General features: G+C 44.4%; 1 protein-coding gene across 3 annotated transcripts in view; it reads left to right on the forward strand.

Moving 5' to 3' along the window:
• The window catches only part of LOC147030879 (hepatoma-derived growth factor-related protein 2-like), a 132262-nt gene that overhangs the window by 50379 nt on the left and 54383 nt on the right, over window positions 1–27500 (forward strand). For all 3 annotated transcript variants that reach the window (XM_085875410.1, XM_085875411.1, XM_085875413.1), the window contains exons 11-14: window positions 10451–10524; window positions 10644–10717; window positions 24287–24388; window positions 26638–26767. In XM_085875410.1, the coding sequence (XP_085731536.1) occupies window positions 10451–10524; window positions 10644–10717; window positions 24287–24388; window positions 26638–26767 (380 nt within the window). The remainder of the gene's footprint in view (window positions 1–10450; window positions 10525–10643; window positions 10718–24286; window positions 24389–26637; window positions 26768–27500) is intronic.

The following is a 27500-nucleotide window of genomic DNA, read 5'->3' on the forward strand; positions in this document are numbered from 1 at the left end:
ACAGGATCACGAACCTCTCGATGATGCGCATTGCATCGTCTGGTATGTCACGAGGTGCAGAGGACAGCAGCAGCAGCGCCTCAGTGAGTTCTGGCAGTACCGTCCAGACTGCCCATGCAGTCTTCTTGCCATGTCTATGAAAACTAGACACAGTGTCGCATCCAGTTAAAGCGTGGAACATTGGCAGTGCACGAGCCTTCTCTCGTCCCAATCCAGCTGCTATTTCGTGTGCTGCTAGGTATCGGAAACTCTGGCCTGTTCCGAATGCCAGCCACAGTTTGTCTTCTGGTTGCAACTCCTGTGCCAGGAACACTGCCAGCACCACAACATCGGTGTCTACAGTCCGGATGAGTATTGCATGGTGTCCATGCTGGACTGTGTGAGATGCATGCAGCAACATCCGACTGTCAGCTTCTTCATGGTTACATGAGGCTAGTGAGGTCAGATCTGGCAGTAGTGGCTTGCTGAGCACTGCCTCTCCATCAGTAATGACGAGTTGCTTGTCCTCCTGGTCAAACCATTCCATGAGAGCTGCTGAGAGGAACCTGAACAGCTCGGTCTTGTTGCTGTCCACTCGTAGGAAGTTCTGCCAGTTTCCTGGTATGGCTGCGGCAGCCACCACACGTCTCCGCACACCTTGTCCCTGCTTTGCACGTGTACTACCTTTCAGTGAATCAGCAAGGTAAGTATCCCAGACCAGATCCAGGCGTGACACTGTTTGCAGCTTCATGGACATATATGGGATGAAGATCTGTTGTGCATACTCTTCAAAGGTCTTTGATGCAGCCGGCTTCAGTATCTGGACGATGGCTGCTCCATCAAGCACAATACAGGTCATGACAGGAGTCTCTGTCTTTGCGTCGGAGACTTCTTCCAAGCATGTGAGGAGATCGCTCTTGGTACCAGTGCAGAGGCTTCCACCATCAGACAATGCAGGAGGACATGCCTGATTCTCGTGACAAAAGAACTCCTCAAGGTTTCCATCCCTCGTCTGGCAGTCAATGTACAGGCGTGCGAAGAGTTCACGGTCATTCTTGATGGAGGTGAGCTGTTGCTGACCTATGCTCTGGCTTCTTGGAGTGGAAGTGCTGAACACCTTCAGCTTGTTAAGAGGAATGGGTGCGTCCACTGCCTTTGTTCTGTCCAACAGACACTCTCTGGTGAAAGCCTCGAACTGCTCTTGGCCAATCCTCTTGGCATTCATCACGGTCTCCACAGCAGCAGGATCTGCGATCTCCTTTGTGTCCAGTTTGACTACATCCTGACTCTCCTCCTCGAATGGGTTTCCCATCTCCTCTATGACACCGACGAGAGAGCGAACATCTTTCACAAATGAGGCCTGTACACTTGGCGTCTGATCATGATGACGTGTGTCTGCTGTTTGCCATCTCCAGTGTTGGTTCCAGTGTGTTGAAATTGAACAATCTGTGCAGCATGGGCAAGATGGACTGCATCACTATCACTGTCCAGCTCGCAAGCTTTGGCAAGAGCAGCACCGACATCTTCTTCAAATGCCATCAGGATGTCTCTCCCCTTGGTGTGTGCCCGCATGTCAGGAAACTGAGCCAACAGTCTCTGTTTCAGTTGTGTGGAGTGGACTCTCGTGTCGAGCTGGACTCCGAGCTGTTCCATTTTGGACTGATAGAGCTGGACAAGGTCAGCCAATCTGAATACTGGTGCCGTCTCCTCATCTTGTCTGGCTTCTTCAATGTAGAGGACGAGTTCAGCGAAGACAACTGCCGACATTGCTCGCTCTTGTTTTGTGTCCTGTGATCCTGTTGACTGGGCCTTTCATTTTGGAAATGGTACCATTGGATTCCTTGCCCCCAAAAACACATTTAGATACCAGAATCAAGTCAATAGCTGCATTACGTCCAGAGATAATAGCAAATGTAGATTTCAAGTGGCGGCCATTTTGAAATCCAATATGGCGGACATAAAGAGAGAATTTCAAGTGGCCCAATATCTGAAAATGTTCGCAACATATTAATGTACATTTGTGCCAAATTTGGTGCTTGTATCAAAATGCACAATTATTTTGAATATTTGGGCGAAGCCGCCCCACGACAAACTAGAAAGAGCAATCAGATATTGCAGACCCTCCCCAGGGCTTGTTTTGTGTTGTGTATCGATGATGCATTGACGACACGACATGGGTTTATGATCATACAGCAGAAAAACGAGCCTTTTTCAGTTTTATTGTATCGATGCATATTCCAATCATGTATTTTATCGACATATGCACGTATGTATTTATTAGATACACGTATTTTAATAGATACGTATACTCACTGAGATACTTGAAAGTGGAACTCTGTTGAAAAAAAGATAACATGTATTACTGGGCACCACCAGAGTGGCGTTTGTGGCCTATGTTAGCACATTATGTGTGGACAGCCAAAATAACAAATGGACTCAAATGTAATACCCTTTGGCAAGGAAAATATATAATACATTGCTGCGGACCTGGGGTTGGGGGCGAAGACTACGAGGGGTGAACTACCTCTGGTTCCCACCAGACTCTCCAGAATCACAGGCCGTTGCACACGAATAACTTCGTGACGCGGCGGGTCGCTAATCGACCACGAACGCCAATAACTCGACCACGTGACTTAGGGTCCTCCGGATAATGAATACAGTTTACCGAAGGTCACATGATCTAATTACTGGGGGACATGCCCTCAGTACGCACTTGCTCAAACCAGATCACCTTACCAAATCACATGCAGCCGAGCGGAACTGCCAAGCATGTACCGACGAGGAAACAGATTGTTGGGGAATAACGTCCCAGCTAGACTCGGGTGCAGGCCATGCTGGACCAATGGAAGAAAACACGAAAACGAGCTGGGAACATTTCTATACAACACATTTATTTACAACCAAGTGAGGAAAAGTATATGGCACAGTGAATGGGGATTTATTTTCATGTACAGCAGGGGATAGCAAGGAATTTGTGGGGTGTGGCAAAAGGCAACTTACAAAAGAAGACACAGAGCAGGATTATCCTGACTATTTTCTACAATCTTCATAATGTCGGACAGGTGCGCGCGCGCACACACAACACACACGCACACGCACACGCACACACAATAATCGGACCCAAAGCGGTCTTTATTGAGGTCGCCAGCTCGGAGGGAAAGTGAGCTGAAGACCAGATTCTGCCTCGGACCTGTCCACCTTATGTGGTCTTCGCGCGGGGTCGAACCGGGCACCAGCGGGAGGCGAGCCGAACCGAGACACCAGTGAGAGACGAGCTGGATCCAGCGGCAGGGATCCGGCGTGCAACCCCCGCGGCTCTCATGGGGGATCGTGTCTCTCAAGCTCTGGATCATCAGGAGGAGAGGAGGAAGAGGAAGAGCCGCTTAGTCCGGATGCGCCGCGCCCTTATTCACCCGGTTTCCGGGGGGGACGCCTCTGCCACTCCCGCTCTCCCTGATTGGACGGTTTTGGTGCGCAGAACTGCTCGTCGCCCTGCCATTGGCCAAAATGAGCGGCAAGTCCATCGATTGGCCCGGGGGCGTGGTGACGTCACGAGGACCCCTTTTCCCCCTGTCGCGGGCCCTGATTGGCTGAGCGGCGGTCACCCCACCCGTAGCACGCTGATTGGTCGAGGGCCGCCACGAGGCCCTTCCTTGATCTCCGCCTTCTTCCAAAGGACCGCCCCTCCAACAAGAATTTGAGCAACATGGTTCTGCGTTGGCTCCACCAACGTACCTGCTGACACGCACGTAGGCGATGGCGTCAGCCAGAGCGAGCTGAAGGTGATGCTGGCGTTGATGGCGGTGTAAAAATAAAAGAGAACCCTGACTATTAAAATAACTTCACAGCGCATGAACATTTAATTACCCATTAGACACGGGACGGGGAGCTATCTATCCACATTTACTTATCGAAATAACTGAGCTATAGGACCTGTATGTTGGGTGCTCATGGCTTCCAGATTCACACCACCCCCTCTCCTTTTTACAGACTCGTCCCGAGTCGTCAAATTTGCATGTGACCAGCATGTGTAAGTTCTCCCCGAGTACGTTTTACCTTCAATCCCTGAGTGCGACATTTTTTTTTTATACGTGTCCCAAAAAATAAATAACCTAATGCGCTGCGTAACTAACGAGCAGACTCACACGGACGACTTAACTACATTGCCGGCGCTACGACAAACTCCAGGTGGGTTGCAAACTTATTTACAATTTTAGCTTATCTATTTACACTAACCATGGCCCAGGACCGGTCATCTGTGGGAAAGAAGGCATGGCAACGTTAGTCATTTTTGTGTGGGTGAGTGCTCCGCAACTGAAGGTCAGTCGTCCTCAGGGCCTGCTCAAAAGGTCCCGCTTGAGTATTCCAGCAGTGAACCTTCTTCTTTTCTTTCTGTCCCTACCCTCTGCTGCTGGAGGCAACTCACCCTAACACGGCATGCCATGTGCCATCCCACAGGCCATTTGAAGAGGTAGCCAGGCTGCTCAATGCAGTCTCTGGCTCATTGAAATGAATGGATGAAGATGCAAAACACAAAAATGGGCGCACGGGCTGCACAATGCAGTCCCCATGGTGCCGCTGCCTGCAGGGCATTCCTTGCGAACACTGGAGATGGTCCTGGCGCACATGGTGATGGTGGCACAGGGGCAATGCAAATAAGGGCGAGCAGGCATGGGGTTATGGCAGAGGCAGGCAAACGAGGCATGGCAAGGCAAGGCAATGTGGACCAGGCGATACAGGACAACAGGCTGGCAGGTGAAGCTGGCTGGCCTCTGGTCTCATTCCTTGTGGTGTTCTGGAGGGAGTGCGGTGGTGCCGGCCACTCTGAACACGGGCTCGGACCTACCCTACTGTCTCCCCCAACCTATCGCCTTTGCATGTCTCTGTCCATACCCACTCCCTTAATTTTCAATTATGAAACAACCAAATTTAGCCCCCTTTTGTTTTTTTTTGTTTTTTTTTTGTTTTCTTATAATTGCGTCTCCCTAACCCCCTTACTGTCTTTGTCCGGCTAACCTATCCTGTCAACCTAGCCGACTCCCAACCCCTAAAATCCCTTTCTGGAGGGGAATAAGGATAGACTAGCGTCCTGTCTCGAGGCCCAACGAAGCCTCAGAATGGCCTCCTCAGATTTCAGCAATCTTTCCCAAGGTGGGTCCAGCGGCCTACAGAGAGCAAAGGGATGGATGGTGCGAAGGGGTACATATCCTAACTACCCATCCTTTATTATGAAACTTAAAACTACCCCGGGGCTTTTCAAAACGCCTGTCATTTTAAACTATCATTTCTCGAAACCATGATTCCCATCGCCTGTATTGGTGTCCATTATGAATTTGGGCCCTGCCCACAAATTTTCTTCCCTGCCCTTGCACAATTTCATGGCTGGGCAGCGTGGCTCATTTGGCAGGGATTTCCCCTCTGCCGAATCTCAAACTATGGCACCCCCGGGCCCTGAGGCTGTCTCCGAGCCTACCTGCTCCCTATGAACGATGGGTGTTGCTCTTCCTGTCATTGTCCCCCTTCCATGCCCACGTGGCATATTTGGTGCTCCGGGTCCCGTTCTGCAGGTCGCCCATGCCCAGTACACTATCCCGGTCCCTTGGACCCTTTGCCTTCTCTGGCCGACTACTTCGGTGTCCGGGGTGCCCACTACTCGGTACTCACCTTCTCAAGCCACGCTCCCAGTCGGTCAATTTTACTCCTGCACCCCTCTAAATGGGTATCGTGCATTCACTCAACACCAACAACAAAACGACCTCCTTTTTGTAAATTAAACTGACCCCGGGGTCACTTTGGTGGGAATCACTCCTCCCCCCACTCATTCATTCGCACCATGCCTTCCACATTCACTCCATTCATACACTTGGGCCCACTGACTCACACTCAGTCATTCATTGTACACAGTATCCATTTCACACCAATTCATACCAACACTCCACACTGCCATTCTCCTCATTAAATTCCCCTACCTCGTGCTCCCTCGTCATCCCTTACACTAATGCACGTTCCATTTGATCTACGTAGCTAAGCTACGTCCCCACTACACATTCCATGTCTTCCAGAAAAACCCAATAATCCATTCTCTAAATCTATCCTAAAATCCATCTAACTAACCCTTTCCATGGGCTCCATGAGGAACAACTCATGTCCCCATGAAGACGGTCTAACTAACGCTAACCCATCCCACTAACTATGCTTCCTTTGCCCAAACCAGGATGCTTGCCACATCCTGCCTGGGCTGTGTACTTGGAGCGAAGCTCTCCTTTTTTTTTTTCTGCACCATCATGGTGGCGGTTTACAGCTTGCCCGTTCGTCCCTAGGGGCGATACCAACGTCCCCTCCGACGGCTGATCCATGCAGCCATGACGTCACCCTGCACATCCCAACAAGCACTCGCTTTCGCAGGATTCCCCACGTGGGACAACGTGTGCCATTTCCCTGGCATTCGTCCCGCAAGATTCCCGGTGACGTCACTCACGCACCGAATATGCACGGTTTCCCGTGCAGGCCAGCACGCGCGCATCGTCCCGGAAATCCGCTCCACGAACAGAACACGTGGCATGCAGCACGTGATGCTCCACCCACTCGCCCACGTGGGAACCCGCGTGTTCCCAATTCAAACAACACTCGCTGCCATTTTAGCCGTCCGTGAGACCTTGTTGAATCCCACATGGAGCGTTTCCGTGCCGGATTCCCTGCATGAAGACGCACACGCGAGGACCGTTCGCTACATTCCGAACGGGCCCCATACGCGACGTCCCGTGAAACCGGCGCGGTTCCCGAAATAGCTCTATACGGCGCAAAAGGCTCACCACACCCGTCTGCTGTCTGAATCCATCCACGTTTCAATTCCTCGCATGCATTCATGCACGCCATGACACTCACACCATACTCACCTTCTGGCACACAGTTCAGCACACACTCTGGGATAATCACACCGGGGAATTGTGCCAACTCAAGCAACTCCGGGGTTTCCATACCCCCCAAGCTCCACGTGCACCCATTTGCATCACTCACCCCCTCAACCTCGTTCGGCCCGATCAAACTCACCTCGTTGCGATCTACCTCGAGAGAGCGTATTTCCTCCCCCTGTTCCTTAAGGAGGCTATCCTGCTGCTCGAACCGGGTCACGACATTCCCCAAGCTCAACCCCATCGTCCCCTCTTTGCTCTACCTGTGTGTGCTCGTCTTTAGTTTCATAATCCTGCGTCTCCCTTTGTGTCTCTGTGAATTTTTCCGTCGTCCCCTCACGTTCATTAGTTTCTTTCTTTGTCTCTTGTTTTCTGCATCCCTGTCACCTCTTTTAATTTTTCCGTCTTCCCCTCGTGTCTCACCCTACACATTTCGGTCTCCCCAATTACCGTGACGGCATCTCTCGTCCCCTCGACGTTACCCTCCTCCATCGCGGGCCAGACACATTACACACTCCATGTCGGTTCGGTGTCTCCGCCACGTGGTGCCGCCATGAAGTAATTTATGCCTGTCCTCACTGCCTTTTGCTCCGCCTTGAGGCTCAACCCCATGCTCTGCATCTCACCCCGCTGTGTTTGCATATCGCCCCTAAGTGTCTGTGCGCTCGCATCCATCTTTTTTTCCATCGCCTGCATTTGTTGCGCATTTGTGTCCATTTTGGCATCCATGTTTTGTGCGCTTTCCTTCATTTCGTTTTGCATTCGTTGTGAGTCTTTCCTCATCAGCATTAGTATTTCCCCCAACTGGTCCAAGTTAAATGTCCCTGACGGAGCCGATCTGCTTCGTTCGGGGTCGGATCTGCCAGGGGCCGGGGGGGGGGGGAATTTGCTGTTGGGGGCGGCCATGCGCCGCCGCCCCTGCCCCCGCCACTCCCAATGCGACCTCTGTGTTCGGTTGCGGGGGAAGTTCCTGCACCGGGGTGGTGTCTTGGGCCTCTGGTTCGTCTACCACTGCATCTACCTCTAACTCCACCTGTTTCGGCTCGTCTTGGTTCAGCATGTTGCGTGTTGGGAAGAGAATTTAAAATGTTCGTAATTTGGGGAAAACGGGGGGGGGGGGGAGGGGCGGGGTTCGCTCCCTACAACCCTGATCCGAATCCATGAATTTCGTGGAGACGGAGGGGCTCGAATCCCGCTCCTGAACACCAATGTTGTGGGGGCCGGGTATCGGCGATGAGCACGACCGCAAGATGGAGCCATAGGGTCGACTCCGCCGATCACCCGGAATTTAGATCGTACTTTTTCGGAAAACTCCGAGAAGTACGGGTCCCTTATCCGACCGTGAAGCGTCAATATTTCTACCACGTGTACAGGGTTATTTGCCAATTTTCAAAATACATAGATATCCACGTGGCGATTTACAGAGTCTCTACACCCTCGACGGCACATGTATGGAACGAGCCGCTGGCGTACTCGAACCGTGTGTGATCCAAGCGGCTGGTCACCAAAGTCCCGTCGGTCCAAATGTCCCCTTACGGCGGCACAACGGCCTTGCTAATTTACCAACACGCAGCACGCTAACCCAATGGAGGAAAGGACACAAACTAGCTGATACATTTCACAAATGGGGATATTTATTAAACAATAGGGAAATGAGGGGAGCACTTAAGGGCAGAGTTAGAGTTATCCGAATATGAGGCACATATGTACAGCAAGGCACTTATATAATTTCCGACTTAATTGACTGGCGCCACACACACACACACACACACACACACACACACACACACACACACACACACACACACACACACACACACACACACACACACACACACACACACACACACACACACACACACACACACACACACACACACACACACACACACACACACACAAGAATCGGACCCAAAGCAGTCTTTATTGAGGCCTCCAGCTCGAAGGGAAAGCGAGCTGAAGACCAGACTCTGCCTCGGACCTGTCCACCTCGTGTGGTCTTCACGCGGGTTCGAACAGGACACCAACGAGAGACGAGCCAAATCCAGCGGCCGGGACGCGGCGTGCAACCCTCGCGGCTCTCGTGGGGGATCGTGTCTCTCAAGCTCTCAAGTTTTGGATCATCAGGAGGAGTAGGAGGAAGAGGAAGAGCCGCTCAGTCCGGACGCGCCTGCGCCCTTATTCACCCGGTTTCCGGGGGGGGGGAACGCCTCCGCCGCTCCCGCTCTCCCTGACTGGACGGTTTTGACGCGCAGAACTGCTCGTCGCCCTGCCATTGGCCAAAATGAGCGGCAAGTCCATTAATTGGACCGGGGGTGTGGTGACTTCATGCGGACCCCTTCCCCCTATCGCGGGCCCTGATTGGATGAACGGCGGTCACCCCACCCGTAGCACGCTGATTGGTCGAGGGCCGCCACGAGGCCCCTCCTTGAACTCCGCCTTCTTCCAAAGGACCGCCTCTCCAACAGGAAGTTTTAGCAACATGGTTCTGCGTTGGCTCCACCTACGTACGTGCTGACACGCACATAGGCGATGGCGTCGGCCAGAGCGAGCTGAAGGTGATGCTGGCGTTGATTGCAGTGTAAAAATAAAAGAGAACCCTGACTATTAAAATAACTTCACAGCGCATGAACATTTAATTACCCATTAGACACGGGACGGGGAGCGATCAATCCACATTTACTTATCGAAATAACTGAGCTATAGGACCTGTATGTTGGATGCTCATGGCTTTCAGATTCGCAACAATATCACCACCATTATAACCTACAAGAGAGAAGGGTATAGCGATAAAACGACAATATCAGGCTGCTCAAGTAGTCCACCTTTTTTGAAACACGCTGGATTTGATTTTTGGGTTCGGCAGAAGTTAGTCATTTCATTTTGTCTGCAGCCTATTCCTGCTAGTTGAATCATGAATGGGAGTGCGGATGTGCTGTTGATTACAGTTCTCCCTCTTGTGCAGGTTAGAGCAGGAATTTTAAAATTTATTCAGGGTGCCAGTGATGGCTTGCTTGCTCTTCGCGAAGGACACCATTGGATCTTTAATATTTACCAACCAATGCTGACAGATGGGGTGCTCAGTTTTACATACATCCGAGTGATGGCGGACACATTGATGCCTCGCGTTGCCTGTGAGACATTAAGGTGACATTTTATAGCTGGACCGAGATTCAAACCCATGCTAGACAGCTCAGAGGCAAGTATGCGTACCTCTCTGCTTGGTCTCTTGTGGGGAATGTGGGCTTGGTATCTTGGCATCTAGTGTATCTTGTGGGGTTGGGCGGATGAGGCGGCGGAGGGGGGGGGGGTGTTGAGAAAACAAAAAGCTATGGCTTAAAACCCCTACACACAGATTTATTTGTGACACAAAGGCAATATATTTCTCAAATTGTATTCGGCGACGAAGGTATTACTTTATCATTTGAGTAATCCATTTGTTTTCATACAGCTTTTGCTATTGACGTGTCCAAAAGTTCGCGAATGTTGTTGTAAAGAACCCAAAATCACAAATGTGTTGCAAATTATTTTGTTGATTGTGATGTTGTTTTGATGTCCAGACGTTTTAAGGAAGAAGAAAAAGAGAGAAAAAAGCAGGAAAAGCTTCAACTCAAAAAAATTGAGGAGAAACGAGGTATTTAATGAAATTGTGATGTTGGCAATTCTATTATGTTTCCACGATGTTATACTTGGCCTATTTATTGATGTGATATCACAGTGTGAAGGGAGTTACCTTCTTTCCTTGTTTTGTAGCTGAAAATTCCACTGAGCAGAAGTTGCAGAAACTGCATTTGGAAGTGAAATATTCTCTGAGTAAAGAGAAGCCGGTAAGTTCATTGGTATATTAGGATTTTTATCTGGATGTTCAGTGTTTGGATCTTTACTTGCATGGCAAGATGAGACATTATCAGAAGGAAGTGCAGGTTATCAATTAATTGTGATTTGCTCAGATTTTAAAGGTGATTACATTTTCGCACGTGTTCATTTACGACACTTCAAAACCTTGGCACGTCTCATTAGTTAATTTCTATACATTTTAGAATAGTTAGCCCATCCACCACGCAGCAGAGACAGGTGTGTGTGTGTGTGTGTGTGTGTGTGTGTGTGTGTGTGTGTGTGTGTGTGTGTGTGTGTGTGTGTGTGTGTGTGTGTGTGTGTGTGTGTGCGCACGCCAGTGATGTCGGACTCAAGTTCGGACTTTGACTCGAGCCCATTTTTTGGGGACTCGGACTCGGACTGCCAAAGATTTGGACTCAAATTTAGTGTATGGCAAAACTTTTAGTGTACAGGAGAAAGAAGAGTAAAATGGTTGTTTGTACCATGCTTTCCACACCGTACTCCAACCTTTTAACACCATACATCCTTTATCCTTACTATAATTCACGGACCAGTGTTTGTGTGTAGGTTTGTTTGTCGTGCTGCTCCTCTTACAGAACTGGTACTGGGCTGATTACATCCACTGGCTACATAGGATCGGCATGACCCCAATTAATGTATATGGGTGTTTTTATCTTTGCCGGTAGTCTTGGGGGTGGGAGTGTGGAGAGAGAGAGGGGGGGGGGGAGGAATGCAAATTCTCTCTGTAAATGTGTATCGTGTAGCGCCGCCTCCAGGTGTGGGAGGGTATTACAAGTCTCCACCATTTACAGTGCAGTACTGTAGCCCTGTCCTCATGTATTCCTGTGCAGTTCGGTGTTTTGAATTATAAGCAGTGGGTATGTTTTTGCTTCATGTACATAACCCTGGCTATTTTTTTGTATGTTTACAAAACTGTCAGTTGCCTGTACACCGTCCAAATACAGGTATGCGTCAGAAGAACGTGTTGCATGCTGGGAACAAGATTGCCCGTAGGGCAGGTACTCTGCTAGTCGTACTAAGTTAGCAAAAGAGGTGTGAAAATACCTTCTAAATAACAAGGGACGCCATTTATATTATCAGGAAGAAAAGTCCCACGGATGTTGGGTCAAAGAGGTCATGCGATCATAAACGGCGAGCAGAGTCGTTTTGCAAGGGGTTACATGGCGAACATTTAAACAGAGAGAAACAGTGACAGGTGTGTACTGTAAATGAATTTATATTCAGCTGATTCGATTTCTCAATTTTATACATAATATTTTTTTTATTCTATGTTAGTTTTCGGGATTGTTTTGCAGGGCCAAGGTGTTAGGGTGAGGAATTTACGTGCATAACCGAAAAACATTATTTTATATATCACGATTAGGGTTAGGCTTCAGGTTAGTTAGGGTTAGGATGAGTGTTTCCAAAAATTTTAAGAAAGTTTTGAAATTATACAACAATTGAAATTCGATGACATGGATGGAAACTGTAATTTTGTTAAGTTTAGGGTTAAGGTTACATTATTCCACGTGGGATTTTCAAACAAATTGTATCACAGTGTGAAGGGGATTGATATGAGTACAGAAAGTGGTCGCATGTTTCTGTATGACAAAAAAAATAAACGAAATGGAGCACAAATATGGAGAAAAATTCATGATTTTAACCATGATTCACGGATTTAATAAGCCAATGGATCTTCTAAGTATTGTTACGGTTTTGGGGGTAGATGGAGGAATTTCATCGGAAAGATAGGATTGTATAGAGTTGTTTGGTCCGTGGACGTGTCGGAGACATCTCGGTGTAAATAAGTAGGGAGACTGTGAGCTTAAGTGTTTTTTGTCACCACACGGGGGGGGGGGGGTGTGGTGCGGTGCTATTAGATTGGGATTAAGGATAAGTTTCCCAAGTATGCGATTGCCCCCTGTGACCTATTCCTACGTTTTTGCATTTACAAGCGAGCCAGGCGTGCCGAGCAGGCAGGGTCCCCACCTTACCGGGTTTCGTGCGAGCAAGTCATGCCCGGAGGTGGAACTGTTTTTCGGTTTGACGTCAGGAGAGATCAGAAGTGAGGAGATGGCCTGTAAGAAAAGGGCTTTACAGCTGGGTTTCCTTCGACGCATGAAGAAGACGGCAATATTCTCGTATCCATGCTGAGGTGAATTGGCTCGCTTACTGAGCAAGACGCTGACCATTGGCTCTTGGTTTGGTCGTGAGAGATGGACCCCGAAGCCTCATGTATGTCACCGAAGGGGTCGGCGCCATTCTGAAAAGCAGTGGGTCGGTGAGGACGATTGACGCACAAAGAAGCCACACAGGGTCTCTGAGCCCGGGTGTGGAATACCACTCACGAATTGCCTGACGTACATTTTTCCCGCTGCGAGAGAGCGGGTTGGCACCATTTTTTGGGCGCGTCTACACGTGCAGGCCGAAGTGCCTCGATTCCAAAGTTCTCCAGAGACCATCTCTGGACCAAGCTGAGTGCCAGAATAAAGGAAGGATTTTCTTTTATTTTGTTTCCGCCTTGTCTGTATTTCAGTCTGTGTGTAGAGGCGTCCCGACTTTAGGTTTAATTTATCTCATGTTTATTATTGCATTTTGCATTATCCCCTTGTAAATATTTCTATTGTCATTAAATTTCTGTGTTTATTTTCAGTTGATCTGTCCGTGTATTTGTCATGGGGTTCGAGTATAAACCCCCCTGTGCGTCCATTTGTGCATCCGTCGCTCCGCCAGTGCCGTGCCCTCCCCCTCCCACACGCGTTATAATCTCCGAGGATCAACGTGTCCGCTTCCGAAGGAAAACCGCTCGGCTATCCGGGCTGGTGGTGTTAATCGCCCCTCACCACAATTAGGGTCGGGGGGATTAACCTGAACCGCCAGACCCGCGACAATATGTTTGGTGTCGTGTACATGACATGCAGTTACGCAAAAATGTATATTTTAATATCAATTCGATTTCAGATCATCGCTGTTTGGGTGGGTAAATTTTCGGGTCAGGGTTAAGTAATTCAGGTGCAATTGAAAATATAAAAAATGATATTACAATGTGAGTGGGGTTTGTATGAGTACAGAGAGTCATCATATGTACCTGTACGACAAAAAAAAATAAACAAATTAGAGCATAAATTGGTTAGAATCAGTTTCCTTGACAGACAGTAACCCAAAAATGTCTTTTGAACTAAAAATTAATTTTTAAAAACAATATTATAAAAGGAGCCGTCTGTCTGTCTGTCAATTTGTCATGTTGTAACTTGAGAACAGATTAACAGATTTCAATGAATCCATCGATGGCGGACTCAAGGAAATCCCGGGAAGATTTGTGATGCAAAATAAAAAGAAGAAAAAAAGGATGGTTTGTTTATGGGTACATGGGAACACGTGGTGAAACTGCAAACGCCAATCTGCGACGCTGGTTATACCTGCACGGAGGGCAGGATCTCTGAGGAATCCTTTTTTGTTCTGACCCCATCGATTAGTCATTGCAGCGAAGACTGCTATTCCCGTCTGACGGGTCTTGTATGCTATTATTTTTCAAATTTGCTCTTAGAAATCTGTGCAAACTTTACTGCATTTTTCTTGTGACTGAATACTTCACAGTCAAGCTTCTTTATTTAAACTCAGATAGATGAAAGTTAACATGTAAGATCGCATTTATCTTTTCTTGCCGAAAATGTAATAATTCTCACTTTCGTGTTTGACGTGAGGATATTTTTTATAGTTTTCTTTAAAGCAGTACATAATATTGGACAACTTGCTTCAATGTTTTCAATTTTTTTTTTCAGTCCTTGAAAGCGAGGGGATGGGGCAATGTCCATTTTACCTTTGCCACCTAAGATGGAAGGAGGTTATATTTTCACCCCATCTGTCTGTTTTTGTGCAGGATATCTCAAAAAGTTGTGGATTAATCCGGATGAAGTTTGGTGGACGGGTTGGGTGTGTGACAAGGACGAACTGATTCGATTTTGGTGAAGATCCAAATCTGAATCTGATCATTTTTAGTGATTCTTCACCATTGAGTGAGCGGGCTAAAACTAATATATTTGACAATATTTGAAAAAGTTATGGACGTATTTGGACGAAATTTGGTGGACAGTTTGGGTGTGTGACAAGGAAAAATTGATTAGATTTTGGCAAAGATCCGAATCTGAACCCAGATTCAAATATGAGAATCTTTTTAATTTTTAAAGTGATTCTTCACCATTGAAAGATGGAGCCAAAAATGATATATGGCATGATATTTCAAAAACTTATTGGGCTCAATATGTTCGACTGGATCAGGTATTACGTGGCGAAGGTATGCGTTCTACCAAGAGCCCTTTTTGTTTCTTTGCTGTGATGGTTGATAGATGTGTCTCCCATTTCTCCGGTTACCAAAAATGTAACGTTTGTTGACTATGAAGCACTTAAAATGATGTTGATTTTTTTTCAATAAAATACAACCAAATTTCTCTCTCATTCCTCATTAAACTTTTATTTTCAATTCAAACTTCAATCTCTGGACATGTAGTTGACACGTGCGTTTCATTTCTGTCTGTCACAATCATTTGCAGCTGAACATTTATATGATTAATTAAATTAATCCAATGATTAAAAAAAAGAAAATACTAAAGTCCCAGCAAGGCCTTGTACTATATGTCAAGACGTCAGGAATCAAACTCTTACCATTTTAAATTTTTATTGTTATTTATTACCAGCAAGATAACCTGGTGTTTCCCAGGTTTTGGGGGGGGGTGGTCCTGAGAAGTGGGACAAGCAGGAGAGCTGGCAGGGCTGAGAATGGGCAAGTTGATCAGGAGCAGGAGAACCGACGGGATGAGAGTGGGAGGAGGAGTTGTGTCGGAGGCAGGAGAGCCAGAACACCAGTGGGTAAAGGGCTCCTCAGGGTCTTTAAGCATCTTGGGGTCTTAAGTGTCTTTAAGGTCTTAAAGAGTCTTTGGGGTCTTACAGTTCTTAAGGGTCTTCAAAGTCTTAAAGGTTTTTGGGGTCTTCAGGGCCTTCGAGGTCTTCTGGCTCTAAGGGTCTTCAAAATACTTGAGGGTCTTTTGGATATTAGGCGTCTTCAGGATGTTAACCATCTTCGGGGTCCTAAAGGTCTTGGGGTATTCGGGGTTTTAAAGTTTCTTAATTGTGTTCGGGAATTCAATGGTCTTTAGGGTCTTATATCCCAAGCATGTAGAAAGTCTTCTCTCAAGCATGTAAAAAGTCTTCTCAAGCAGGTATTCTAATCTCTCAAGCATGTAAAAACGGTCTTGTGGTTCTTCGGTGTCTTTAAAGCCTGAGGTTGTGGATGAAAATACACTTCGGATAACCCCCGACTCAGACTTGGTCTGTGTGCCAAATTTGATGGTTATCGGCCCAGTGGTCTTTGCAAAAGACGCGCGCGCACACACACACACACACACACACACACACACACACACACACACACACACACACACACACACACACACACACACACACACACACACACACACACACACACACACACACACACACACACACACACACACACATCGATTAACCTTATTTATTAGATTAAATGCCATGCCACATATTAAGCTGCTTTATATACTTTAACATGGCGTGCATTTAAAACATCGGAATTCTAACAGAATTTTTTGGAGTAGAGTCGAGTCTTAAAGGGTCTATAGGATGTACAGTCTTGGGGATCTTTTGGGGTCCTCAGGAACTTTTTGGGACTCTTTGGACCTCGGTAGCTTTAGGGACTTTTTGTGTCCTCAGGAACTTTTTGGATCCTCGGGAACTTTTTGGGACTTGGGTCCTCAGGGACTTTTTGGGACTTTGGGTCCTCGGGAACTTTTGTGACTGTGGCATCGGGAATTTTTTGGAGCTTTGGGTCCTTGGGGACTTTTTGTGTCCTCGGTAACTTTTGGGACTTTTTAGTCTTCAGGAACTTTTTGGGTCCTCAGGGACTTTTTGGTACTTTTGGTCCTCACAGACTTTTGGGTACTCTGGAACTTTTGGGTCCTTGGGGACTTTTTGGGACTTTTTTTTCTATACAATGTCGAGGCTCGTATGAGAGCTAACACAACGTACAACAAGGGGAGTAGGAGATAAGAGGGGTGGGAGAGAGGCCAAAACAAAAACCAATGAGATTGCATATAAAAGAAAAAGCCAGAAAAGTGATCTTTGAAGGTTCAGGTGGTGGATGAAAATACCCATAGGACAATCCCAGGATCAGACTTGGGCTGTGTGCCAAATTTTGTGGTTGTCAGTCCAGCGGTCCTTGTAAAAAGCCCGAACAAACAGAAAGACAGACAGACAGACATCCAATGAATCTTATTTGTTTGATTCTATGAAGATTTTTCTCGACATGGAATTCTAATTTACTGACACCACAGTGTTGATGGAACATTGCCGTGAATAACGTGTGGTTGCATGAACTTGTCACACATAAAACTAGAAGGGTACTCGGTGGAGCGCATACGCAATGCCTCATCCACGAGAACATATCTGGTCCAATACATTTTTGAAATAGCATGCTATACATCGTTTTTGGCCCTATCTCTCAATGGTGAAGAATCACTAAAAAAATTCTGGTAGTCAGATCTGGATCCGGATCTTCACAAAAATCTCATCAGTTTGTCCTTGTCACTCACCGAACCTCTCCACAAAATTTCATCCAGATCCGTCTGCAACCTTTTGAGATATCCTGTACACAGTCATACAGACAAACAAATAGAAAGGGGTGAAAGCATAACCTCCTTCACCTTTGGTAGTGGAGGTAATAAGGGGAAACGCAACGAAAACAAGAAAAAGAACAGAGATTGCAGACCCTCACCAGGACTTTTTTGTGGTTGCTTGTGTCATTTTGTTTCATGTATCTTGTGTACTGGTGTGTGACAATTAATAATAGACATAACTGGAACTGCCACTTTATAACTGCTGGCAGTGATGACTAGGTACCAAGATGTCCCACTTTGATGCAACCACGCTTTGATCGGACACTTGACCCTGACCCATGACGTTTGTTGTTGAATTCAGAATGGGATTAAAATGAATTCAATTCATATCAAATAGGAACAGTCCTACACTGCAGTCATCAGAAGGAACCCGAACAAGCAAAATGCAAAGATGAAGTGATCAGGTGGAACCTGGATAGGATTTGGGTTTCAGCGGCTACTCCTCTCCCAACTTCAGTCAGGGCCGCCCAGTGAGCCTTATTCAAAAAAAATTTGTATAAAATCAAAAATATCCCACATCAAAAAAATTAATAGTTCTAGCTCCTAGTCCATGCATCCAATCAAGTTGAAATTTAAAACCTGTGTTCCTCATCACTTTCAGATCATAATTGTGAAGTTTTGCTTCGATCGATGAAGTGGTTCAACAGAAAGAATTTTTACAAGATTTTCCCTCAATGCAATATGGCTGCCAGACCATGTGACCTATCAATTATTCGTGAACACCCTGGTATCCCCAAGGCTTGGGTAACGTATGTGGCGAAAGTTTCCCCTCGATCTGTCCAGCCATTCTGGAGAAGATTTTAAAGGTTTTCGGGTAAATCCAATATGGCTGCCAAACCCTGTGACCGATGATGTCATAGGTGTGTTTTGTTACTCGTGGATAGGCAGTCGTACCTGGAAAGTTTCACCTCGATCTGTTCAGCCGTTTCAGAGATTTTTGAAGGTTTAAATTAAATTAATAAAACAATATGGCTGCCATCCAGTGACCGATGACATCATCAATTTTTTTTTTTTCTGTGAACCAATTTATCCCAAGATGACCCAAATTTTTTTTTATACTGAACGGATGTAGTGATCTACGTATGCAATTATGACATCATAATGAAGGCACCTCTGCAATCACAAACAAATCACACTTATTCCCCATGTGGAGTAATGTACTTATCATGTGCCAAGTTTCAATTTTTTCCTTACTGTGGTTTCAGAGATGCAGAGGTCCAATTTTTTCCCTTTTTTCCAACATGGCTGCCACACCACATGACCTATGATGTCATAATCATCAATATCACATTCTACACGAGTCGTTGCTCCAATGGTGAAAACGTCGTGTCAATCTGACAAGTGGTTGTAGAGAAAAACACGAAAGTTCTCTGTGGACAAACTGACAGACAAACGGATCCAAATGCAATACCCTCTCCTCCGGTGAGGGTAACGAGTGTAATAAGGAGAAAAGCAACCATATAATTTGAGCTATGTTTGTGTGATGCTGTTTTGGAATTTCATCACTTTGACAGTTGCCAAATAATTGCAAATTTTTTCTCCCATATGTTCTGGACAAGATTCGTATGTTATCAAACTTTGTACTCCGAAAAAAGAATAAGCGAAGTACAGCAAGAGGGCCATATGGAATAACATCTTGATGCAAGTAACACTTTCCACTGTTAGTCAGTTTTGATATTTTATTTTCTTTCCATAATACATAAGCACAAATAAATTCGCTAGTTTTTTTTGCTGCTTTACAATACACTTTCAGCACAGGACTCTGATTTGGACTTGACTTGGAACGCCAAGGGACTCGGACCCGGGAACGCCAAATACATGGACTCGGGAATGCCAAGGACTCGGATTACAACACTGGTGTATGTATGTGCCGTTGGTTGTTATCTCCATTTGCGGGTTTCAGGAGGTGGAACGGAGTCCTGCCAGGACTCAAAGTATCCACCTCCACTTTGGTAAGGGATCATGGTTCATGGACCAAACTGTTCAACTTTTGTTGTTCTCAAAGTTTTGTTCCGAGGGCTCTTTTCAGGATCGCCACCGAACTCCGGACTGCCTCCAATTGTAGTTTGTTTGTGGTAATATTCCTGGGGATAGTTTTTAAAGTCTCAGTGAGGTTCTTTTTCATCATTTGTCCTGCTTTATTTATCACTGGTGGAATCTTGACACTGATCACCTTCCAAGATTTCTTGATCTCATTTTTGAGGTCCTGGTGTTTGGTCATTTTCTTGATTTCTGCGTCCTGATATCTCAATCAGCAATGCTGTCCTTTCCTTTTTGTACCTGAGTACTATGTACGGTCACAGTGCTTTGTTTTCTATGTTCACGCTTAATGGGATCATCAGGTCGTACGTGAGCATGACGTCCTCATTTTCAGTGATTGCCCTTGGTTCATGTTTCCATGAGTTTTCTGGAACTGGGATGTTGAAATTTTTGTGGATATGCCAAGGAATCACTTTGCATGCATTGTTGTGCCATTGTGTGTAAAGTTGTTCTTTTAATAGTGTTTTTGCATCCCAAAAGCAGGTGACTAGTACTTTGTTTCTGTCTTGCAGAACCTACACTTGTCCATCTGGCTCAGTCCCGCCATAATTTTAAGTCCATTCAGTGTCCTTGATGTTGGGCATTTATTATGATTTGTTCTCCATACAAATTGAGTTTACCTCTTCTTAGCCATTCCAATAAGCCTTCCCACTCTGTCCAATTATTTTTTGTATTTCCTGCTCTTTTATCGTTTTCCCAGTTGTTGGTGTTTATTTGTTGATATTTCTTTTTTATTTTTGCATTTATTTTGTCTCTTTTTTTCAATCTTTGGGGCTGTATTTGTTGCTGTTTCATTTTCCTATGTGGCATCTTCTATTCACACCCGTTTGTGGAAATTCTTTGCAAGGTGACTTCGGGATACTTTTTCAGGTTTATTGTGTTCATTTTTATTTACATATTGAATCCGATAGTCTGTTGAACATTTCATATGCTCAGCTAGTTCAATACTCGTTGCTCTGTGTACTTGCTTGAGTTCCATCAGGCCGCTCCCTCCCTCTCGTTTTGGTAGGTACATTCTCGTGATGCACTGGTTTTTGTTGACCATTTTGTGCATGGTAAGCAGTTCTCTTGTTTTGATTTCTGATGTGGGGCAGTTTATTATTCCACAGCTGCATTGAAACACTGGTACTGCAAGTTGGTTTATGGCTTTGATCTTGTTTCTTGGGGAGAGGTACATTTTCAGGATCAACTTCGTTCTATGTAGGTATTCTTTTGCTATTGTTTTGCGCATTTGTTGGTGCCATATTTGGTGGCCCTCTTCTCCTCTGAGTTATTTGTATGATGCTTCATTTTCTAACTACTGTATTGTTGTTTCAAGGTCAATTTTTATGTTTGCTTTTTGTTGGTTTACCTTGTACAGATGTGCACTTGGTGCACTTATCTAGTCCAAATTCCATTTGAATGTCCTCTGAGAATCATTTCACTAGTTTTAGTTGTTCTGTTAATTTTTCTTGATGAGCTTTAAATCATCCATGTGCAGTAGATGTCATCTTTCCTATTTCTTTGGATGTTCATATATTGGTTGTTTGGGAGTATCCGTATCCTTGTTTGTTGATGAGGTTACTCAGTGGGTCCAGAGCCGACCAAAACAAGAGGGGGGAAAGATTGTCTCCCTGGAAGATCCCACAGTGTATCTTCACATGTGGTACTATGATATTTCCTTCTGAGTGCTGTAATATCAAAGTGGTATTCCAGAGCTCCATTGCTTTCTCAATCAGTTTGATTATTTGGAGATTGTTTTTGTATAATTGCATGCATCTTATCATCCACAAACGTGTGGTACACTGTCGAAAGCTTTCTTATAGCCTTGTCTATCCAGGCGGTGAACAACTTGGTTCTTCGTATTTTGAAATTTTCAGTACGGCCTTGTTCAGTAGGAGGTGATCAATTGTTCCATAACAACGTCTCTTACATCCCTTTTGTTCTGCCTCTACACCTCAATAGGCATTGATTATTAATATAGACCTCATTAATCCAGTGATTTTTTTGATTCCAAATTTAGCGATGTATCACTACAATTCATGGATTTATGGCCAATCATGCATATTTTCAAAATCGGTATAATGCACGTACACCAAATTTTGCAAAATAGGTCACAGCTTGGTTAAAAAAAAAAAAAATCACAACATAGTGTCATCCAGGCTGGTTGTGATGGGTAAAGGTCAACGATTATCCCTGGCCTGGAGGACAGCTTGTAACATTTAGCACCACCGATGTAATTTTACCACATTATTTTCCTCGACTATATCTTTTGAATAACATACTGCTGATTTTGATAATGATTCCAATTGATCTTTGAGATACAAGGTAGCTGCTGTCCTTTTTATGTTTTACTAGACGACCCGTGAACCCGTTGGGTTCCCGTTGTGATCGTGGTTGATAAAAAAATCATTTAAAAAAAAAAAAGATGGCTCCAGCAAACTATACCGCTGAAGGTGTTTGCATTGATCAAATTCTCCCGAAGAGTACTTGACTGAATCGGGAATTGATTTTTAAATAATTTTTTCGTTGCCCGATTTGAACGACACTTGATACTGCACACCGCAGGAGAATGGTGAGTAAGGTGGGCCGAAAATGTTTGCGCTATCGTGTACTGTTTTGGCTGTATTTCGGATACATATATACATACACACACATACACACATACATACATACATACATACATATATACAAGATGAGAGTTTTAGTAATATATAGAAGATATAGATAGATAGATATTAATTTTGCACGAGAACACCCGTCCCTGCCTTTTGGTCTCAGGTAGCTCACACTTTTTAGCTCCCTATTTCTTTGAACCTTATACAACCTGGCTCTGAGGCCGAGTTTTCCTTCTTCCCTTCTTTAATCCCACTCACCCTGATTCTCCCCTTTTGTCATGTTTACATCATCTTTGTTTCCGCCTTGTGATGTGCTATTGCACCTATTTTCTCCTTCCTTTGCTTTGTACTCTATTCACCCTCTTTCAGTGTCTATCCTGCCTTATGTTAATGTTACTATACAATACAAATAGTTTGCATTCTTTGTGATCGACCTTTTTCAGTGTGCACATTTTACAGGTCGTTCTAATGCATTGGTCTTTATTTGTTTATATATCACGTGTACAATGTCAATGGTTCAGCCTTTTTTGGCTTGCAGTGATCATGTTCATCTGTGAATTTGTCTGTCCCTTGTTATAATACCCCTTTTTAGGTCACCTCTAACGAGATGATCTAATAAAACCAGTGTCGATGTCCGTCCGTCCGTACGTCCGTACATACGTCCCCATTTTTTTCTTCCGATTTTCTTGATATTTGGTATGTGGGTAGATGTCGATGAGGGATGCACGATGGTATGACCTTTGACCCGATTGAAGGTCAGGGTCAACGTCAACGTCAAGGTCACTCCAAAGTTGCGAAATCGTCCATTTTAAAAATCTATCTCCTCCGCCGTTTATGATCCGATCTTCGAAATTCCTTCGGATTCTGATAATATGGAACAATATCTAAATTTGGTCGGGCCAGTTTTTGAAATTCATCCTGGTTATCGAGTTACGTGTCTTCAACGTTGGAAAAATCGTCGATGTGATACGGTCAAAAAAAAATTCGCCCGATCTTGATGAAACGTGGTAGGTAGGTAGGGGTCGATGAGTGATGTACGACGGTATGACTTTTGACACGATTGAAGGTCAAGGTCAAGGCCACTCCAAAGTTGCGAAATCGTCCATTTTCAAAATCTATCTCCTCTGCCGTTTGTGATCCGATCTTCAAAATTTCTTCGGATTCTGATAATATGGAACAACATCTAAATTTGGTCAGGCCGGTTTTGTTTTTTTTAATCCGTCCTGGTTATCGAGTCACGTGTCTTCAAAGTTGGAAAAATCGTTGGAAAAAAAATCATCCGCCATTTCTGACTCAGTAATGCGGTTTGATTTCTGAGGTCCGGTTTCTATCCTTTTGAAGACACATTGATCATAAATGTTCCAAATCAACCATTTTCAAAATCTATCACCGGATAACTCAGAAATGTAGTTTGATTTCTGAGGTTTTCTATCCTTTTTACTCCCGGCTTTCGCCTGTGCATTGAACCAAAAGACAAGATGACATCGAAGCCATTCTAAGCCGATCAGAGATACACATCGACAGAGCTTCAGAGATGACCGTCACCCCCAACCGGGGGTAATTTTTCTACATGTTAATTAGTATGTAATTTAATTATATTACAATGTGCTATTTTGCAGCGATTACTGTTTTCCCATTTTGAATATTTATGCTTGGTTGAATAAAACTTTTACTAATACTATGCTAAAACTTGATAATATGCATTACGGTGATGTTTAAATGTGAGAATAATTTGAAATTTTCTCAATGTTTCATTCCACTCATTTTAAGCAGAGGTTCAAACCAAAGCATCCAACACTGAGCTGAGCAACAAAGTGGAAGTGATTTTTTTCTTTCTTTCTTTTTGTCACACCATATACAAGCAGCAAGGATGGTTGATGAAGGTGGTTTACTGACTTCCAAATATATGGAATATTATCTTGGGTAAATGATAGGGTGAACAGAGCAGAATGTTTGTGAAGTACATAACAACGTGCCACCTCTTGATTAAATCCGTCAGCTAAGCGACGGCTAAAAATGCCGATGAATTATAAAACCCAAAATGAGATGGCGGAAGCTGAACAATAAGAATGTAGAACTGTCATGTGAAGGCAGTGGAATTTTTCTGGGGAGGAGTGAAGAGCACGGTTGAAGGAATCTGTGCTTTATTAGATTTGTGGAAGCCATAGACCAGCATGAGAACTATAATCCCAGCAAAACTGTGCTTGTTTGTCAACAGGATGTGCAACGATGCTTACAATCTCTTCATGAGCTCGGGTCTCTAACGCTAACTGCACAGCTCCTGCAGAAGAACCAGCAGGTTATTGACACACTAAAAAAGGTAAAATGCATCAATGTTGTAGATGTAACTGGGTAATTCCATGGTGTCGGACGTACATTTCACAAGTAAATTAAGAGTAGAGTGAAGTAGGGAGAAGACTGCCTTTTGGGCAGATTATATAGCCTCACGATTGCAATCATCTGGTATGCAGGGGTATTGCGCCTCATCTTAGTAAGGGAGAAATTTATCCAAAATACCCTAGTGTCGGACGTACTCGGACAAATGTCATTTTGATGACATACATGATTTGTTTTCATATCTCTGTGAAGTGTTTAGAGCTTTTCCAATGATTAGTCCAAGGCTGATTCCGCAAGACAGTATAGTCAACAAGATGGTATAATGAAATCTATACTTTTTATCATGACAATGTAATCTACCACTAACCACGGTGTCGGACGTACATTTTTTTGGTGTCGACGTACAGTGTCCGAAAGTAATTTTAAGTGCAACTGGATCCTCATCTCGAATGAACATATTTTAAACTTTGTCACATAAAATGAACAAAAATCACTACTTCAACCCTCTACAGGTGGGTTTATGAGTAGGGGACTCAAAAATAACATATCAAAATTTTTTTTTGTGTCGGACGTGCAGTGTCCGAATGTAATTTTAAATCCAACTGGATCCTCATCTCCAACGAACATATTTTAACTTTTTCATATAAAATGAACAAAACACCACTACTTCAACCTTCGACAGTTGGGTTTATGAGTAGGAGACTCAACGAAGAAGTAACACCCGGTATCAAACATTGAGCTTGTACCTCATGAACATTGAACATATGAAATATTAGGCGAAACTTTCAAATGCAAATTGTCCTCTTGCCCCAACAACAGTTGGAGGATTTATCTTCTTCACAATATCTTTACAGAAATAGTAGATGTGGTCGACAGGTTGTGGCCACTTCCAGTTTTTTCCAGATCTGTGCATCACATTTACTTTGATTTCATCGTCCCTAGCGAACTCAGTAATCTTTCGCTGCCTGTCTTTTTCCTTACGTTCTCTGTACAATTCGGGATCAGTCTTCACTTTCGCACGTCTCCTGGACATTTTCTCTTTATTGGTCAGTGGCATGGTTCCTGCAAAGTCATAAAAAAGGATAAAGCCCCATATACGAGTACATGTACATTGTTTGCCACTCACCCACACCTTTGACGTAATTTTGTAAATGCTGATTGCCCTTTGAAAAACCTATAGGATTTGAACAATAATGATATGCCTTGATTTATAATCAACATTTTGAATACATTCACTTTTCTTGCACTAACCTTTTTCCAAGTCGAGTGTCTTAAAACCTGCTGAACTTCAAAATCAAATTTCCCTCCAGTACAAAGATGGTGGCAGAAAGATGATGTAATCACTCCAGGTTGTTCCTATTCCTGCTACCAGATGGCAGTGCACATGAGCTTTAACTGTTTAAAACTGTGGTGTCGGACGTACAAAAAAGTGTACGTCCAACACCAATGTTCCAAGCATACCACAAACAGCGAATGGAAATAAACTAGCCCATTATAATAAGGACATTATATACACATTTAATCCAGGTTATGAAGTTAGTTCGACAGTGCATGTTGTTGGGAGAATTATTAATGATCATTTTTGGTGTCGGACGTACATATGAAAAGTGTGTGTACTTAGTACCGAGAAATTAAACTTTTTTTTTGAAATCGCACAGATTTTTCATCATTAACAATAAATCATTAGGGGCTTATGTAAAAAAACACTAACAAAATTTTGCTGGGATAATCTTCGAAAGAAAAAAATACTATTTGTTTGAATATACATCAATCAGGGATTTCCTGACTCCTTTATCCATTTTTCAAAGCCATTGATATTTATCTTAATATATATCTTTTTTCTATATTTCTTCAATTGTTTTGAAAACTTGGGCTACTAACCTTTACAATGATGTATTACACTGATATATAGGACTATTTTGAAAATTCCACCGATAGGTTTACTAACTGGTGGAATTGACCAACTCTGATATTTTTGTTCTGAAATGATTGTACGGCCTGCAGTGACACGCATTTTTATGCCTTTGTCTTGGCTTGCTTATGAACCGAAGGAGCTTTGGGTTTGATTGAGTTTTTATTTTTTTTGTGAATCTTAATATTCGGTTGGTATTTATTTCATGCTTTGTTTTTGACAAAAAAAATAAAAAATTTTGGTTTCTTAATATTTAAAAGGTTAGCTGGATGAAGTTGTGGGTAGGTGTAATTGATGTTCCACTGCTGTTCATCTTACAGGTTCGCCGTTACAAAGCCAGTGAGGAGGTGATGAGCACAGCCTCGGAAATTTATGCCAAATTGAAGTCCAAGTTTCTTGGAAATGCACGGGACATTCCCATGAAGCAGCAGGACAAAGTCACAGCAGAAGGTGAAGCAGTAAATGAATCAGTCAGTGAGCGACGTTGCCAATTGTTTTTTGGGGGGGAGCTTGAGGGTGGGGGGAGGGGGTTGACAGATGTCATTATAAACTGAAAATAGAATTGAGATGAGATTAAAAGCAGGAAGGATAGTGAGAAGAATGGAAAAGGATGAGGTATTGAAAAGTAGCGGTGTGTGTGTGTGTGTGTGTGTGTGTGTGTGTGTGTGTGTGTGTGTGTGTGTGTGTGTGTGTGTGTGTGTGTGTGATATATATATATATATATATATATATATATATATATATGTATATATATATATATATATATATACATATATATGTATGTATTGTTACGAATTTCCGCTCGCCCGGCGTGCGAGTGACCGCGTTAACTAATAACGGCCGCTCGTCCACCGAACGGACAATTCAGTCGTGACTTTCTGGAACAACGCCAGAAACCAGTCACGGGTGGGTTTTCAATACCACCACGGCCCAGTCCGTATTCAACCCGCGCGAAATAGGGTCAATCGCCGAATATCGATATACCTAAGTACCCGCGCGGGTAACCTACCGAGGGACTGCACCTTGGCGAAGGCCTGCTTGGACACGAACCGCTTAAGCGGTCCGTTCCGTTCTGGGATAACCGAGTGGGTATTATCGCCAGACCTCGCCGGACCCGATTCTATTTATTGGTTATTTAAAAACCAACTAGTATTGCGAGAGCGAGATCGCGGTTCAATCGGGG

The sequence above is a fragment of the Eptatretus burgeri genome, chromosome 3 (assembly GCF_056783735.1).
Source record: "Eptatretus burgeri isolate ZD-2024b chromosome 3, Ebu_testis_v1, whole genome shotgun sequence".
In the NCBI taxonomy this organism is placed as follows: Eukaryota; Metazoa; Chordata; class Myxini; order Myxiniformes; family Myxinidae; genus Eptatretus; species Eptatretus burgeri.